The sequence below is a fragment of the Amborella trichopoda genome, chromosome 6, assembly GCF_054954075.1.
Source record: "Amborella trichopoda isolate Santa Cruz 75 chromosome 6, AtrichopodaSantaCruz75HAP2 v2.0, whole genome shotgun sequence".
NCBI classification, from domain to species: Eukaryota; Viridiplantae; Streptophyta; class Magnoliopsida; order Amborellales; family Amborellaceae; genus Amborella; species Amborella trichopoda.
In genome coordinates, this window is record NC_142341.1 from 25436455 (window position 1) to 25454970 (window position 18516).

Genomic DNA, 18516 nt, shown 5'->3' on the forward strand with positions numbered 1-18516 from the left:
CATATAAAGTTTTCCCTTTTTTTTTTTTTTCAAATTTTGTGAAACACCCTTAGCCATTTGGTATTTAATGGCAAGTAGCAATTGTGACCTTCTTATAAGGAAAATAATTGGTCTCATATTACATATTTGGTGTGTGTGAATATACTTCATATAACTTGAAAGAAATTCCTTCATGTGATTAGGTGAGAAAATATTTTCACACTAATTAACTTTTAATTAGCGTAACATAACGCTTCGTAATTAATTAGCCAAAAAAAAAAAACAAAAAAAAACCTACAATTTATTATTATTATTATTTTTTCACTAAAACACTTTATCGCAAGTATTTTCACACGTTCTTGACAGCTGGTGACTCAAAATGTCTTCATATTTCAGATCGCCTCCCTGAGGTTTGCAGGCACTCAATTCCAATGATGTTTTGAGAAGAGCATGAGCCCCATCGATTCTCTCTCCCCAATGACTGACAATTCCTGAGATGCATCTCTTCTGCTTCAATAAACACACGGACAGTAACATCAGTGGAACCATATAGCATCATCATTCCTTGTTCTAATATTGTTTCCATGAAACTGGTTCGCAAGGATCTCATCCCTAATGGTCCTGGCAGTGCCAAGGTTATTCTCCCAAATCCTTTTCTTCTTTTCTCACAATAATATCCTCTCCAAATTCATTTCTTTGCCATCTAAATTCAGTTTATTTGCACCTAAATTTTTTATTTATTTTCCATCTAAATTCAGTTTATTTGCTTTATAAATTCAGTTTATTTGCATCTGAATTCATTTCTTTCCCATCTGAATTAAGTTTATTTACTTTTTCCTTTTTGTGCTGCAGATGATTCCCGAGGAACCTGATGATCTATGGCATGTCTACAACCTTGTCTCTCAGGGCGACAGGGTTATGGCTGTCACTGTGAGGTATACTTCCTCTTTATCTTATCTCCTTTCGTTTAGTGGGGTAAAATTGTTGTATAGTTCCAGTACAGATAAAGTTTTTAATCCATATCTGTTGTTTGAACTTCCAAATTTGGTTGTTATTTAGTATCATATTTGCTGTGCATAACTCATTGTATTAGATGCAAAATTGTAGCTTCAATTTCATGCAATGGGTCGTAAGAAGTTGTCATTTATTGTTTTACATGCAAAATTTGTTTGGAGCTAGAATGCCTTCTTTTTTGGTTGTTGTTTGACTTGATTTGTGTTGGTCTATGTCGGTTTTTGGTCATTTGGGACATGCAGAATTGATTGTAAAGGGAATGGATTTCACATCTAGTAAATACCCATCTTTGCCTAACTTGGTTTTCGGCTAGGGCTTTCTTTCCTTGGCAGAAAGTGGTTAGTATGGCTTGTTAATGGGTTTTCTACTTTCCATCCCCTTTGGTCCCCATTTCTATTCTGGGTAATCCTTTGTCCATAAAATAAGGTAGACATGAAACTAAAATTTGGCTATCTGCAATTAGAAACAGTAAATGTTTTGATGAGCAATGCTCCTTTTCAGGTGAAAGAGAAGTGATGTGAGGCTGTGAACTGCCTGAACAGCTACAAAAAGCTTTCCTCTTTGACTCAAAAAAGAGGAAAATCCACCCCAAGAACTAGAAAATTTACAGTCAAATAAGTAAAGGACAATGCAGCCAGCATATGTAGACTTGAATTAATAAAGTCAATGTTAGGTTTCACATATTTAAATTGAACTTCTTCTTGTTGTTACTGAAGTCCATCTTGGAAAATAGCGACTGTTTTTACTGATAAAAAAAAAAGAATGAAAAAACAATGCTGCTGTTTTCTTATTCTATATTTATATTCACCATTTAGTTCTTTGAAAGCCAACCAAGAAGCTGATTGAATCTCATTTTTGCTTCTGGTGTGAGTGCCTGTCTCCTTCAAGCTAAAAAAAGTCAAATGGGTGATTGCATTGCATGATTGCTTGCATTGCTTTCCTATTTATCTTTCTGATACTTATTTATCACAGTTTCCCATTGGGTTTTTAAACAATTGGGGTCTCCTTTTTTAAGATTTACGGTCTTCTAGGAGTTAGATTTGACCAATAAGTTGCTGCTGCCATATTTAATCAATGTAGTTTTACTCCCAGCTATTTTTTACGTTGTTACAGGCTACAGGCATTCATTAATTGGAATAAATACTTTCAAGCTTAGCTCTAGGAACCCTAATCAACTACGCTGTTTGCCATTGGATGTGCTTTCTCTTTGTGTGATGTGCAATTGTAGCATTAAGGTGGCTTTTGGAAAGGCTTCTGAATGGACTCTATTGCTATATACATGAGATGGTGTTGGCAATCAACAGTGCTGGTTTGCCGACATCATGTCCCTGATATAATTCAAAATGCCACTAAAATTGGTGTTTGGCTTTCTAGTTGAGAAGGACTCCTTACAGTTTCAACAAAGTGCTGATACTAATGGCTCAGTCTCATCACCCAATACTGATTCCAAATGAAGCATAAGTTTTGCATATAACAGAAATTCAACAACAGAAATTTTGGAAACAATGTAGTAATTTAGCAATATTCTAGTGTAATTTTTAAAGAGCACAAGTTTTATGATGCCAGCTGATATGGTTTAAAGAGTCTCCCTCATTACCCAAAGGAAATGAGTTAGAACCAATAGTAATTCTGAGCCCACAGATTACTTCTTCCTACTTTTAGCGCTATGAATTCTTCCATGGCATTGCTCTCAGTTTGTGGATAGAGTTGATATCCAATCAATAACAAGTCGGACAAGTCTCAAAAGTGTTCCTGCAGGTGCAACCCCGTGATCACTGGGAGGGAATTCTTAGATCTATAATTCATGTGGAATATCTCTCTCTCTCTTGCTCTTATATGCATTTCATGTATGCATATACATGCTGTCTAACAATGAATAGCTGCACTAAATTTGTATATCTTTATGCTTTCTTTGCTTTTCAAAGTTTATGAATATCTTGAAGAGAAAAGGCTTGTTGCATCACTCTACTTTGGAATTTAAGCTCTATGGGTGAGTCCTAACGTGATCCAATTATCAATGGTTGCTTGAAGTTGTTTCTTCAAACCTGCTTCACTAATACATCTGAAAATAGTTATTAATGAGTTTTTGGAGTGCGTTTTATAATTTGGAGTATGGAATAGTCTTTTGGGGCTTCTTACTCAGTAACTTTTGGAAAAAGTTATGATTTCTATTGGTCCCGGTGTGCTTTTTGACATATATTTGATAATTTATAGGAAAGTCCAAAGGGAAATGGTCTCTGGAGGAAGGGATGTTGAACGTGTGAAACTAAAGCTGGAGATTGAAGTTGAGGTATAATAATGTGCTATTAAAGGGAACATTCTTCAGTTTTCTTGGTAGTAAATAACTATTTCATTTTGTGCAGTTTTTCTTCTTGTTATACAAAAGATGTTTAGGATGTTCCTTAATCGTTATTTTGTAGTTTCCTAATCAGTTTATTTTCTTGCTTTAATGCAAATATTGACAAGCATTTAATCTTGTACTAGTAGATTTATGTGCATTGCACATAGAAATATAATTAGAGAACCAAAAAAAAAAAAAAAAAAAAAAAACTTTATATGAAACAGAAGTAATGGCAAAATAAAATAAATAAAACATTTAACAATAAAAATATAGGAAGTAATTTATAAAGAGATGGGAAACACATACCTCCTTGTGAACTTCAATCTTATGAGTGGAGATCTCTACATTTCATTAAACTTTCAACCAACAAAAGCATTAGAAATCCAAATTGGAACAGTTCATGTTTCATCAAATGCCAAAAAAAGGAACAAATTCAGATTTCAAAGAAAAGAAATACTAAAGATAAAAAGGAATATGAAGACAATAATTTTAAATTATAAAAACTATAATTTTATGGGTGTGGTTTCTATAAGGTTGCAACCTTAAACAATCCAATTAAGGCGCACCTCCAAATTGTACCATAACATGTAATTTAGGTGAAAACAATTATTAGGATTATCTCAAAATCTATTTTTATATCTCATTATAAAATTTAAAACTCCAAAAAAGATTAAAATTAAGTAGATCTATAAACATATGAAAATCTTGAAATGGACGGTCTAGTAATGTATTGCAAGATGTATTATTTTTTAGACTCAATATATATATTTTTTTCCATAAGCATATAGCTCGATGTCGAGATGACCAATTAGAGGTTTTTGCAACATTAAAACAACATTTTCCGATGGATTTTTGAGGTGCATCTGTAATTCTACATTTTATGGTTGCAGCCTTATATAAACTTTTTCCTTTAAAAAACAATATATTTTAACAATAATGATTTTAAAAATTATAACTTTAAATAAGTTCTATAAAAATTGTTTAAAATAAGTGCGAATGTTTTAAATCATAAAAATAATATTTAAAATAATAATTTTAGATAATTAGTTTGAGTTGGTTTATTGAATATCAAGGTCACCTGCCCTACATTTTATCTAGGAACAGTCTTGGTGTATTAAGCCAAGTCCAAGTGACACATTTTAAATTTTTTTTGTCATTGTAAAACAATAAAGCTCCAAATACATTGGTTTTACATTCAAATTGTCAAGAGTACATAACTTCCAGCCACTAAACTTGGCTTTACACACATTTGAAAATAAAAATACAAGTCTAATTGGTCCCTTTGATAAAATCCAAACTCAAAATACAAGAAGGAGATTGAATAAATACAAGACTCTACTCAAGTACTCAAGTGCTCAAGTTTACAACACTGTACAAGTTAAATTCCGCGTTAGAATTGCATCGAACACTTCAAGATCAATACCCTTCTCCACCCAAACATATATTTATATATACATAATTGACTTGATCATGGTAAGGAAAAATTCAAAATTCAATTTGCGTGGTCTCTGGACAATGATTTATGATGGCATTAAGGCATAGGCTAAATGACATAAACACAAACATACTCCAAATATAATCTGCTCAATTCCTCATGGCACAAAATTTATTTACTCTAAATTGCAGCAAATAAAATTGTAAGCAATCAATGGGAAGCCAATGGTCGAATCTTGTGTGCCCGAGTTACATAGGCAAACCTTTTAAGGACTTAGTTTTGTCTCATAGATGATAGCACGGATGACTTATGTCATAAGGGCTAATATCACTCACACAAATGGGAAGCTTATTATGCTCACCAATATACCACTTGATTATACTCAAAATGAGAGAGAAAGATGAAAATTTAAAGCACAAGACCATTTGATGAAGCCAAGTGCGAACAACTCATTTAGAGCACATGATTATAACCATATAGTGAAGCAATTTCTCAAACACTTTTCTCAAAACACATACTCTAGAAAATGGTATTCAAATGGTCATGAAATACTCATTGATTCTCATGAAAGGGGTGCTCAAAATCTCAAAAAAAACAGGTGCATTAAGTTTGAAGAAAATGGTGCCTAATGGTAGGATCAAAGGATTATACTATGCCTATTATGTAGTATACATGCATAATTTAAAAAAAGCTAGTACAAGATCATAAAAAACTCAATGAAATATAGGAAAGATGCTACTGTAATGGACGATTTACAACAAGCAAACTATGAGGAAAAAGCGCAAAATAGGAAGGGAAAAGGTCATGAGGATTAGAAACCTTAGATCATGAGGATTTGACACGTTAAATTTACCTTTAATCATGAGGACTAGACACTTTAGAGCTTAGCATGCACAACCATTGTCATGTGGCTTCACCAAGGGAAAGAGAAGAGAAGCTTAATAGAGGAAAGGGAGAAGGCTCAAAAGGAGGGGCGTGGAGGCTACTCTCTCTTCTTTCTCTTTCTAGACAGGCTCTCAAGTGTGTAGAGAATGGGGTTGGAAAGGGTTTAAATAGAGTTATGATAGTGAGATATTTATGAGTGAATGAATCTAAGCCTTTTATGCTATTCATCTATGGCATATGAGAGGGCTACAATTCTAGCCACACATCCATGTCTAGCCATCGAGATTAATGGATGTGATTTGCACACCATTATCACTCCATAAAACCCTAGATCAAACCCATTTTACCAAGTTGTCCTTGTCCTATAAAACGTTTTCTCATATGCCAGTTACTCATTTCATAATTGTCCTTAGACTTTATGAAAATAATAAAACACCAAAAGGGAAGGGGCATGCCTTATGGTAATTTAGAAACTTTATTCCACCTAAGATGATATGTCACATATAAAAACAAAAGGATTAGTCAGTGGGGATTTGAGCCCCTACCCTTTGGTGAGAATGGAGTCAGAGACTTCATTGTAAGTCTCGTTGGTACTACCGCTAAGGCCCCAGCCCATTCTTAGATATCTCACATATAAGCCAATCACAGTGTGCCATTTCATGGAGTTCACGTGGAATTTACATGGGCTTAGCCAATAGAATCAAGCCACCTATAAATTTAAACATGTTATCTTTTAAATAGAATACCATATTCAAAATCTAATCCTTTACCATATGAACTTTGAAAGGAAAGAAACCTTTCTGAGGATTCCTCAAGTTCTGATAATGTGCTGATTTAGTAAGGCTCCTTGATCTTAAGAGGCCCAGTCTTGGACTTAGATCTCTAAAGTGTGTTTTTGTGGGCTGTGCTGAACATGAAAAAGCCTCTAGAGTTTTGGACCTAAAATCTAATGTGATTATAAAGTCCATGAATGCAGAATTTTGGAACATATTTATTGGTGAGCAAGATAATGATTATGAAGAATGACATGGCGAAGGATAGATTTTGGAGAGCATGAGAGGTGTGAAGAGTTAGAACCAATGAGAAGAAAGAGAAACATGACATTAACTGATTTTGGACCTGATTTTCCTATGTATCTTTGGAAGAAGATCCTTAATGCTTCAAAGAGGCCATGTCCACATAGGACGTTCCTTTTAAAAGGGTAGCCAATGATGAGATGGAATTTATATTGGAGATTGACACTTGGATACTAGTGGATTTACCTCTTGGTGCTAAGCGTTTGGGATGTAAATGGAATTTCAAAAGGAAACTAAAAATGGATGGTACTTTTGAGAAATATAAAGCAAGACTGGTTGCAAAGGCTTTAAACAAATACAATGTGTCAATTTGTTTGACACATATGGCCCGGTCGCTCGAATAACCAACATTTGAGTTCCCTTGCCTTTAAATCGATTTACCACCTTGAGATTCACTAGATGGATTTCAAAACTGCTTTTCTCCATGAGAACTAGATGAGCAAATTTATATTGAGCCACTGAGGGATTTGTCCTTAAGGAACAAGAACCCAAGGTTTTGTGAACTTGTGCAATCCTTGTATGGATTGAAATTAGCACCGAAATAATGACATGAAAAATTCAATACAATTGTCTTATTGGATATTAGATTATCGATGCTAATACATATGTGTACGCCAAAGTTTGCGATGGTGCAGTTGCTATTATTTTTATGTGTAGATGATGTGCTGATACTAGGTAATAATATTGTACGCATTGAAGACACAAAAGTACAAATTTTTTGTCTTTTGAATATAATTTAAAAGACATGGGGTAAGCTGATGTGATAGTTGGAATTAATATAACAAAGAACCTATTGGGTATATTTTAACCCAGAGCCACTATATAGAGAAAGTGCTCAAAAGATTTTATAACTTTGAATACAAGCTAGTTTCAACCCCTTATGGTGCTCATGTTAAACTCAAGAAGAACCATGGTGGGCCTGCATCCCAATTGAACTATACAAGTATGTATTGTCATGTACTTGACATGATATGGACTTTGCTATGAGAAAATTGAGTAGATAGTCTAGTAACCCAAATCAAGAGCATTGGAATGTGTTCTATAGGTTCTTGAGATATCTCAAAGGAACTATAGACTATGGCCTATGTTATGCGGGCAAGCTCGTTGTATTGGAAGGATACAAGGATGTAATTGGATTACAAATTTTAAGGAATCCATGTCTATTGGTAGATGGATTTACACATGGTTGGGGGGGTGCCGTTGTTTGGGGTTTTAAAGAGCAGACTTATATCTCCAAATCCACGATGGAATCAGAGTTAATTGCCTTGGAAGCTATTAGAAAAGAGGCTGAGTGGCTAGGAAATTTGTTGGTAGATGTACCAGTGTTTAGGGCCCATGCCTGCAGTCTCACTATGGTGTGACCGTGAAGCTACTTTATACTGAGCGAAAAGTAAAATTTACCCAGAAAATCTTGATACATTCACTTGGTACAAGTTGGTGAGACTTTTGCTTGGAGATGGAGTTATATAAGTACTCCATATCCTATTTAACAAGAACTTGGCATATCCACTAACAAAAGGCCTTGTAGGGGATCAAGTTTGGATGATAGTAAAGGTATGTGATTGAGGCCCATGTATAATATACCACATAGTGATGGGAACCCTATGTAAGGACAAGGAGATTCCAAGTCGAAGGTTTAAAGAAACAAGTCACTTGTGTGATGTCTAATGTAGGTATGTAGCACAATATTAATTAATTAATTCTGCCCCATCCTTGGTTGTGTAGTAAAATTTACTGAAATGAATGGAGAGGTTGAGCTTTGCTCTTAATGATCCCATTTTTCTAGATGATGTAAAACCTAGACTGGGGTGTCACAATGCATGACATCCTCCTTGGAGTCACCTATATGAGTGTGAAAATGGAGGCTACTTCCTATGAGAATTGGGCATTCTCCAGACCCGTCATAAAAATCCGGGATGAGCGCAAGGCCTTTAACATGCAAGCCTTTAAGAAAACTCTAGCTCTTTGAAAAAGAATGGGTAGCATGTAGGGGGCTTATCTATAATGGATATAGTTCACAGTTCGTTCACTCAATGTCCTGGTAAGCATTTTGTGTAACACCATGTGGAGGTTCAAGTCTATAGGACACCTTCATGTATACATATCTTGATATGTTAAGAGACAGTCTAGTTGTTTTGAAATAGGTGGGGGATTGTTAATCATTTTTTTTAGAAAAGTATTTTCAAAACAACTTAAATTAATTTTATGGGCTATTATGTTATGTGGCTTAGGATCTATATTTCATAGATAGTCACGAGAGCATTATTAATAAGGACCATATTGCTTAGTGTGGTACTTGAGGACCACACTAGCTTACCTCTTTCACCATTTTTCTTGGCACGTCCTCTTTTCAATTTACCTTTTTTTTAATTTCACCATGAGTGGTATGTGGCACCTTTTTTATCTCTTATCATTTATTGTTGGATTCATGAGAAAGAGCCCATATCTCTTTTTTTTGGTTATGGATGAGTTAACTAGACATCTATAGGATAAGGTACTGTTGTGTATGTTGTTTACGGATGACATAGTTTTAATTGATGAGACTAGAGATGTCGTCAACACAAAGAACTTTGGTGGGATGCTCTAGAATCTAAAGGTTTTAAACTTAGTCAGACAAAGATAGAATATATGGAATGCAAGTTTGATAATAATAGGAGTAGAAACAAGGAATTAGTTAACACTTAATATAGATGGCCAAGATGAAGGAAAGTAGACTTAGATGGTCTGGGTATGTGCTACGTAGACCTAGAACAACACTGTTTAGGAGGGGCGATTTGGTTCAAGAGGAAGGCTTTAAAGGGGTAAGGGGAAGGCTCGAAAGGACATTGATGAAAGTAGTGAGAAGAGATATGGTGATTTAGGGTATGATTTGAGGCTATAGCCCTTGATAGAGCGGAATGGCGGAGCGACATTCGTATAGCCGACCTTAAATAGTTGGGATATGGCTCGGATGATGATAACGATAATGATGATGATGATGATAATCATTTATTATTTGATGGTCCTTCAACACATCTATGATGATGTATGCCCATAATATAAGAATGTCTTGCATGTGATGATGTGGTTTTTTGAGTTGTTCATGTGATGATGTGTTATTGTTTACTGTCTCTTTACAAAACCAATAGTTCATTCCCTTCTTCCGAAAAGGAACTGAGAAGCAGTAAATTCATTAACCGGGGCCTTCCAAGTTAAATAAAAGAACTTCTGGTCGTCGAAAGAGTGATTTATAGAAAAAGGTTTTGCATGTTAACCCCTTTAAGTTTTGAACCAGTGTTCATATAAATTTACTGATTTGAGGGTGTATCAACATTAAAAGCTGTGTTTTAGATAGGTTATTAGGAGTGCAACCCAATAAATTAGGAAGTGTAATACTGATGCGGTTGTATCTTGGGAGTGCACTTGCCTGGATTGATTGTATCTCATAATTTTTACCATGTCGGGGCTATCTAACATTCAAAGAAAGTGAGTCCATCTCGTGCCTTAGGTCGTTTAGTATTATATTATCTACCTTTACATCTCTGTCCCTGTTGCTTTAAAACTAGACCTAATCCCAAGAGTAATTTTGTCCTTATAGACTCTGAACCTAGACCTAATCCCTCAGGGGTTAACTGGAATTAGGAGTATCTTTGATACTCTGACAAAAGTTGACTTCGGTCAAGGCGAGATTATGTTGAAATTTTGTTACAAGGAACTCAAGAAAAACTTACAGAATCATCATGATATAATGTAAATTGAATTCTTAAAACATTAAATAAGACCCCAAAAAAGATTATGATAGCTTTGATGGGTCTAAATTTCCATGAAAGAATCCTTAGAATCAAGGTATAATGTGTGCATACAATCAAGGTATAATGTATGCATACACTATATTCATACTATACTTTCATATATTTAAAGCGAAAATATATAACCATCGTGATGTAAAGTACATTAAGAATTAATTTTTTGAAGGTTTCAACTTAAAAATCAGAAAGATGAGGACTTGGACACAAGTTTTAGTAGTGAACCAAAAATATAAAAAAGGTATTTTTATGGAGGACTTGGTACGCACAAATTTTAGGAGATAAAATTTGTGAATAACAATTACAAATGAAAGATTTAAAGAATTCAAGTTTTTGAGAATTTATCCTAACGTGATTATGTTCTGAAGGATTTGTTTTGTTTAAAATATAAAAAAATACCCTATATGAATGTCTTGGACTCTATTTATTTTCAGGATTCCTATCTTATCCCTTTGTATTCTTGTGACATGTTTCCACTCCTGAACCGTGGCTTAATGATATAGCATACATATAGATAATTCATCTCAAAAGTCCATTTAAATGGCCAAATATAATTTAATCCGAGAGACAGGTGGAATTATCGCCTAAAAAGGACCTCAGATCATTGGCCCCTAGTGGTCTCTCCTGAAAGGACTATTCCAATGGAACCCAAACCTTTCAAATATTTGGTAGCCTGGCAGTTAGCTTCTAATTTTATAGATCTTATTAAAACTTCCTGGCGAGGGTGAATTGGAGGTACTCCTATGTATCATTTTATTGCTAAACTCAAATATCTCCGAGGCGACATCATTAAGTGGAATAAGTCGGTTTTTGGAGACATCGTGGTCATAATCAGGGAGTCTCGTGATAGATTATCAGAATTTCACGACCTTCTCCATAGAGTTCCTCTTAATCATGTTTGGGTGTAGGAAGAAAATGATTGCACCTTGTCTCTAAACCACTTTCTCTCTCTTGAGGAAAGTTTTTGGCGGCAGAAATCGAGGGAAGTCATGCTCAAAGAAGGTGATTGTAATACCAGATTTTACATGTCTACTTTGGTGAGGTGCTGAAGTGATATGATCTTTCTTTACGATGCAACCTGAAATGTTATCTCTGGTCATCTTGATGTTAAATCCCATTTACTGTCCTCTTTCAAGAACTCCTCGCACCAGTAGATCAAGTTCCACGACGCACATTACTTTCTGATTTCTTACCAGAGGGGTACTCTCCAGTCAGCAAAGAGAAGATTTATCTTGAGAGATCTCGATGGAAGTAATTAGGGAATGTATTTGGAGTATGAAGAGCAAAAATGCGCCTGGACCAGATGGTTTTGGGCTTGAGTTTTATAAATTTAGTTGGGATATTATTTGCCAGGATCTTTTTGCACCGTTCAAGGATTTCTTTAATAAAAGTAAGTTCTTAAGGGAGGTTAACTCTACTTTTATTTGTTTAATCCAAAAGAATAAGTCACCTTGTACCATGAAGGACTTTAGGCCCATAGGTTTATGCAATGTTCTTTACTAAATCATGAGCAAGATTGTGGCTAATAGACTACGTATTGTCTTGGATGCTCTATTATGCCTTATCAAGCGACGTATCTGAAGGTTAGACTCATCACTGATAATGTGCTTATGGTAATGAAATTATTTCGATGTGCCACAAACTAGCTAGCAGACCCAAAATGTGCCTGCAATTAGATCTTAGCAGTGCCTACGACATGGTGTCTTGGGACTTCGTGCTGAAGCAATTGACAACTTTGGGATTTTCTGATAAGTTTAAAACCTGGGTGAAGCAATGTTTTAGTTTTCCTAGCTGTTCCCTAGCTGTTCCATATTGGTTAATGGCTCGCCTAAATGTTACTTCAAAAGCAAGCAGGGGTTGTGACATGGAAATCCCTTATCTCCTTACTTATTCTTAATTGTTATGGGTTTTCTGAGTAGGCAACTGGAGGAGGCCTTTAAAAATGGCATCATACCAACAACTTTCCTCTCTGGGTCGACCTATGGGGTGATCATGTACTATATCCAGATGATATCTTGATTTTCTATGAGGCATCTCCAAAGGCGGCAATTGCAGTAAGGAACATCCGGGATTCTTTATGTGGGGTCGCAGGGCAAAAAACACAATGCTATGAAAAACAAAATTCTATTCTTTGGTGGTGGTTATGGACTCAAATCATAAATTAAGGTTGTTCTTCATTTTGGGGAAAGGGGGTATGCTAGAGAAATATCTAGGCTTACCTCAGGCTTTGGTGGGGAAGACAATGGCCAAAATATGATCCTGGCAAGCTTTAACGCTATCTTTTGTTGGCAAACTTCAGCTGATTAAGTCGGTCTTAAGTGCTTCCTTGATCTACTGGACTCTATCCTTCAGCTAGTTTGCAAATGCAATGTTTTAGAGAGATGTTAGTGAAACTTTCTTTGGGCAGGTACTTCAGATATGAATGATTACATCTTCTAAATTGAGAGACTATCGGCCTTACCTTTGAGGAGGGCGGTCTTGGTAGTAGGCATTTACGAGATTTGAACCCGGCTGGCATGATGAAACTTGCTTGGAGGCTGGTTGCAAACCCCTCCCCGCTTATCTCTACCTTTTTCCAACATAGGTATTTCAGAAACTCCTCCATATGGCAATTTAAAATCAAGAATTTGTGTCACGCTTGGAGGGGCATCTCCCCTAGTTTAGATAGACTTAGGCACAATTTTAAGAAGGTTGTGGGTAATGGTAATTCCATCTAATTTTGAGCTGATCCATGGTTATTGGAGGTCTCTATTTGGGACAAGTTTGGACATAACATACACAAAGACTTGGGTCTACTTGCGAAATGTCGTATGGCTGATTTTCTCTTTGTTAACCCCCACAGTGATGTCTGCCTGATCCCACCACTGGGCCCTATTCTTTGTGAAGAACTACTACTGGGCCTTTGATTCGAGCCTGGCAAGCAGTAAAGACTTTCATAGTTCCTGTAAAGCTTTTTGATGATTTTCTTGTATGGATTCACTCCTCGGATGGATCTTTTTCTATTAAGAGCACTTGGAATTGTATTAGAGATAGGCTCCCACCAGAGAGATCTCCAAATATTTTATGGGTTTCTCATTCCCACCCTCGGGCCAAATGGTTCAATTGGCTTTCCCTTCATCTTCGCCTCCCTACATCAGGGCTACTCCAGTTCAGAGGGACTCGTCTAGCATCTTGTTGCCGCTTGTGCTATAATGAGGGTGATTCTTTTAACCATATTATTCTGTTATGTACTCTCTCGCAAGTTCTTTGGCATTCTATTATGTGGCGAAAGATTCCCCATGAGCTCATCCACTCCTTTAATATTTGAGAGTTGGGTCAAATTCCGGTTTGATCAATGGGATTATGTATTGTTTGGAACTCTCTATTCTCCCTAAACCATCTGGCTCTTGTGGACTGAAACGAATTTGTGTATCTTTGAAGGAAAGTCTCTGTATATCTTTGAAGGAAAGTCTCTGTATATCTTTGAAGGAAAGAGACTCAAAAGGGAACAACAGTTGCACTGGATCATCTCTGTTGTTACAGGCTTAGCAAAGGTGAAAGGATGGACTTTCCAACTGTCAAAGAAGCATATAGTCGACAACCTCAAAATTCAGTGGCGCCCTATGCATCCTAAAGCTTAGATTTTGGTCTCATGGTCTCCACCCCTTTCAAGTTTCTATAAATTAAACATTGATGGCTAGTCTCGTGGCAACCCTGGACTAGTTGGTTGTGGAGAAATAATCAGAAATGATATGGGAGGGTTTCTCGCCACTTTTGTTGTTCCTCTAGGGCACACGTCCAACAATGTACTGAATTTTCGGGCCTTGAAAGTCGCCACTTTTTCTGTTCCTCTAGGGCCCACATCCAACAATGTTACTGAATTTTCGGCCCTTGGAAGGGTCATTCAGCTAACTATTGAGTTGCATTGTTTTCCATTGCTCATTGAGAGCGACTTGCGGATTCTGGTGCATTCCCTTCGAGGCAGCCATAAAGCCCCTTGGAATCTCTGTATTGTGACAACAAACTGCCTTTAACACCTGGATGGTCGCCCTTGGAGTATTTCGTATGTCTACCAAGAACAGTCCATCACCTGGCCAACATTGCCGGAAGTCTATAAACTCTATTTTCTTTCTTCACGTATATCTTCTGATATGGCCAAGACTTTGCACAAAAGAATTGTACCATAAACTATATATCCTTTGTAACATTCTTTCTTACTAATGAAGAACAAGTAGGGGCCCAAATCCCTATCGATTTACCAAAAAAAAAAAGAAAAAAAACCGGAGACATTCTTTATTTTTCTAGCACGACTTAGAGTGCTTTTCTTTATATTTGTCATCTACTGTTTGTAAAAAACACTGTTGTCAATAGTTTATCTATCCTTTCTGATTTTCTGTATGGTTATTTGTTTTGGTTGATATAATCCAGTTATTGTTGATTTTTGGCTTTCAACAAATAATAATGTGTATCATTCCACATTGATTTAGGCTGTAGACTACGATAATGTGGGTTCGGTCTTGCGTGTACGTGGTAAGAACATCCTCGAGAATGAACATGTGAAGGTAAACGATAGTCATCATCTATTCATTTGTGTTTCCAGTTCTTGCCATAACCTTTACGCATTGTTTGCAGATCGGTGCGTTTCATACACTTGAAATTGAGCAACATCGACCATTTGTTTTGAGGAAGGCATGTATAGAAAACACTATTGTGATTTTTCTGTTCTTGATTGTTGGTATAAGTGCAATACCTCATCTTGATATCAGTCTCCATTGTTTGATTTACTTGCTGTTATTTGATATACGTTTTTGGCTACTGATTTTTGATAGTTCATTTCTGTATTTTAATCTATGAGTCCATCTTGTCTTCATGTATTACACACTGATTTTCCTTGTTTGAGTGGATTACACAGCTTTTGTGAGTTTTGAAATTGTTAAGGTATTTGGTCCTGTTTAATGTGAATAACGAGCATGTCTTATAGGGTTTTTAGGCTGTTTGTTTTGTATAGCCTTGTAGTTTTCTTATTCTGGAAAAAAGATGCATTAATGTTTCCACAAAATTTGAAATGTTTTGTTTCGGTATCAACTCATGCTCCCTTACCATTTCTTTTCTTCCAAATTTTCCTCATTTCTTTTGAATGACTTGTTACAAATGGAGGTATTACATCTGGTTTGATGAGCAGGTTTCTTTGGGTATGTTTAGCGGTGTATGTTTAGCTTGATGGAGGTATTACATTTGGGTATGAGCAGGTATTTACATCTGACTTGATGGAGGTGTATGTTTAGTGGACATAAAAAATGTTATATCAGCTTGATCAGCAGGTTTCTTTGGGTATTTCTGGATGACAGCGTTAAGTTTATCATTGGGTTTGTATAAAGTTGCTTTTGTCATTTGTTTATTTATTTGTATTTAATCACAGACAGCAGTCCATCACAGTGGCAGCTGAGTATGTGATAGCCCTCTTTGCTTATGGGCATGTGTGATGTTTTTTAGATAATTTTAAATTATGGGCATGAATGCTCATCTTTCTCTTATCTCCTACCTTTTCTGTGATATCTAGCTTTTTTGAAATTCTAATTAATTTTAGGGACTGCATTTTTCAACTTTACCGGTGGATTATTAAAGTTCTTTTGGCATTTGTGAGAGAACTGATATACATTTGGTGTCACCTTTGAAATTTGGATAAATATTGGGTATTTAGTTAAGTTGACGTGGATGTAGTTTAATAATTCTCAGATAAAATGTAGGAGAAATAATATCATCTATACTGATTGAATTTGATATGTAGCTTCAAATTACCTACATTTATTCTATTTGTATTTGTTATAAATCATATGTGAAGTATTACTAACGTTGTATTTGCTATAAATGATTGTAGGATGTTTGGGATTCTGTGGCACTTGATGTACTCAAACAAGCCTGTGGTATGCTTTTATCTTAACTCTGGAGTTTTGTTGGCAATGTCATGGCTTTGATATACAACTAGCAAAGCTCTTCAATGCTGAACAATAGCATCTTTTAGATATAACCATGGATGCTTGCATAATGGAGACACAAAGTAATGAACAGAAATATGTATGTCTATTAAGTTTTATCTTCTGGCTTGTCTTTCTTTCATGTTTTTTTCCACTTGCTGCTTTCTTGAATTTCAGATCCTGCTGCAAGTGCTGACCTAGCTGTGGTTTTGATGCAAGAAGGATTAGCTCATATTTTTCTTGTTGGTAAAAGGTACATCAAAGTCTTCTTGGTGACGTTGATTGGAGCTGAATATTGTTTTGAACTGCTTTGTTTACTTGTAGCATCACATTTTATAGTATTGAACGATTAGGCCTTGTTGGGAGCATTAATTGTCAGAGTGAAGGATCTTTATGGGAAACCTGAAAAGCCATAGTCTTTAATGGTCATAGTAATATCAAAAGCAGCCCCTTGTTGGGAACATAGGGAACATAGCTTCTTTTTTTTTCTTTCTAGTAGGAGTAGGTACAATTCGGCAGCCTTTTCAACACGTGGGGTTTGAAGTGAAGTAGCCCGTGGCTTGCCATGCTAGAATGCCTAACATTGTATTATAATTCTAACAGAAGTTGGTTTTATGGCTAAAACAGTATGCGTGCAAGCTTGGCCCGAAATGTAACCCTATTTGTATTTCTTCTTCGACTGAGTGTGGTTTCTGGTACCATTTCCTTTTTGGGATACAATTATAATTTATCATAACACAAATAAAAAATTCTTAGGATTGGAAAACTCGGTGCCTCTACTAGGTCTCACCCTTAAGCCAAAGGTTTGTTTGATGTTCATGTCGCTGCTTGCTCAGAGATTTGTGTGTGACAAAAAATTATAACGATATAGTTGAAATAGGATTACACATATGGTGAGGTATGTTTTTTGCGAATTGAAATATAAACTCGATGGGAGGGTAAAGGTATGACTAGTGGCAAGGGGATCCCAACAGATCTACTGGTTGATTATGAGGAATTCTCTGCTCCTGTGACGGAGATGGAAACTGTTTGAGTATTGGTATTAGTCCCTGCAAACAAAGTATGATCACCAACTTGGTGTTGACAATTCTTTTCTTAACTAGGATCCAAATAATTAATGTTTGTTATTCCTTCATCATTTCCTTCCGACAATGCGCCATAGCATGGTTTGCAAGTATCTTAGTGCGATTCTGGGAACAACCTTACAATGGGGCACTTGCTCTTGTTGCAAAGATGACGATAATTTGAGTATTGATGGAAGTGGTTGCAAAAAAAGAAAGGCTGTTATACTAACTCAAGTTAAGAATGACTTTCTTTGGGAGCTAGACAAGATGCTTTACAGACTAAAAGAAGTAATATGTACGATTTGACATGGTCTTCAAATGCCTGTTTGGTACTTTCAGACATGCTGTCATGTCTATAGCTTCCAAAGGATGCTCATAGTGTATGTTGACGATCTTGACAAGATATTACTTATGACTGAAGATTTTAGGGAATTTAGCATTATCTTTAATTAACCTTTAAAATGAAACTTTTGGGAACTTTTGGATGCCTTGTTGGAACTGTGCTTAGTAGAGTTCGTTCAGGGAGTTTTGATATTTGAAAAAAAACAAATTGTGCATATTATGCATGATTGACATACCTGCACCAACTTGAGGTGCCGAGCACTCATTTATGAGTGCTTTGCCTACATATTTGTATTGTTATATATGGAGTTCTGTTTGTCACCCTTTTTTCCATTTTTCTTCATGTATATGCTAAAACTATTTTGAGGCATTTGCATTATTATTTATATGTCTAGTGATGCATGATATTATTACTATCTAGTTGTTTTGTGCTACTTTATGGTCCTGAAATCGTAGTAAGACAGGGATTTGCAGACTAAAGACCCTAAATCCTGCTTCATGTGTGGGTCTGCTGATTCACTGCCAGGTTGAAGGGGTTGCTCAAGCCTTTTAGTTGGAGATGCCATGTTTCTTTGAATTTGGATACTTTCCCACATCTTTAACTGTTACAAATTTGTATTCTTTGCTATTCCCTAGCTTCT

The 18516-nt window shown here is 35.9% G+C and overlaps 1 protein-coding gene across 24 annotated transcripts in view; it reads left to right on the plus strand.

The window, feature by feature from the left end:
- The first annotated feature begins 387 nt into the window (after positions 1 to 387).
- Positions 388 to 18516, plus strand: part of PEL1 (Eukaryotic release factor 1 (eRF1) family protein) — a 43994-nt gene continuing 25865 nt past the window's right edge. For all 24 annotated transcript variants that reach the window (XM_088870255.1, XM_088870254.1, XM_020670908.2 and 21 more), the window contains exons 1-7: positions 388 to 614; positions 832 to 914; positions 3208 to 3283; positions 14982 to 15056; positions 15127 to 15183; positions 16373 to 16418; positions 16647 to 16722. In XM_088870255.1, the coding sequence (XP_088726381.1) occupies positions 564 to 614; positions 832 to 914; positions 3208 to 3283; positions 14982 to 15056; positions 15127 to 15183; positions 16373 to 16418; positions 16647 to 16722 (464 nt within the window). In that variant the 5' untranslated portion in view covers positions 388 to 563. The remainder of the gene's footprint in view (positions 615 to 831; positions 915 to 3207; positions 3284 to 14981; positions 15057 to 15126; positions 15184 to 16372; positions 16419 to 16646; positions 16723 to 18516) is intronic.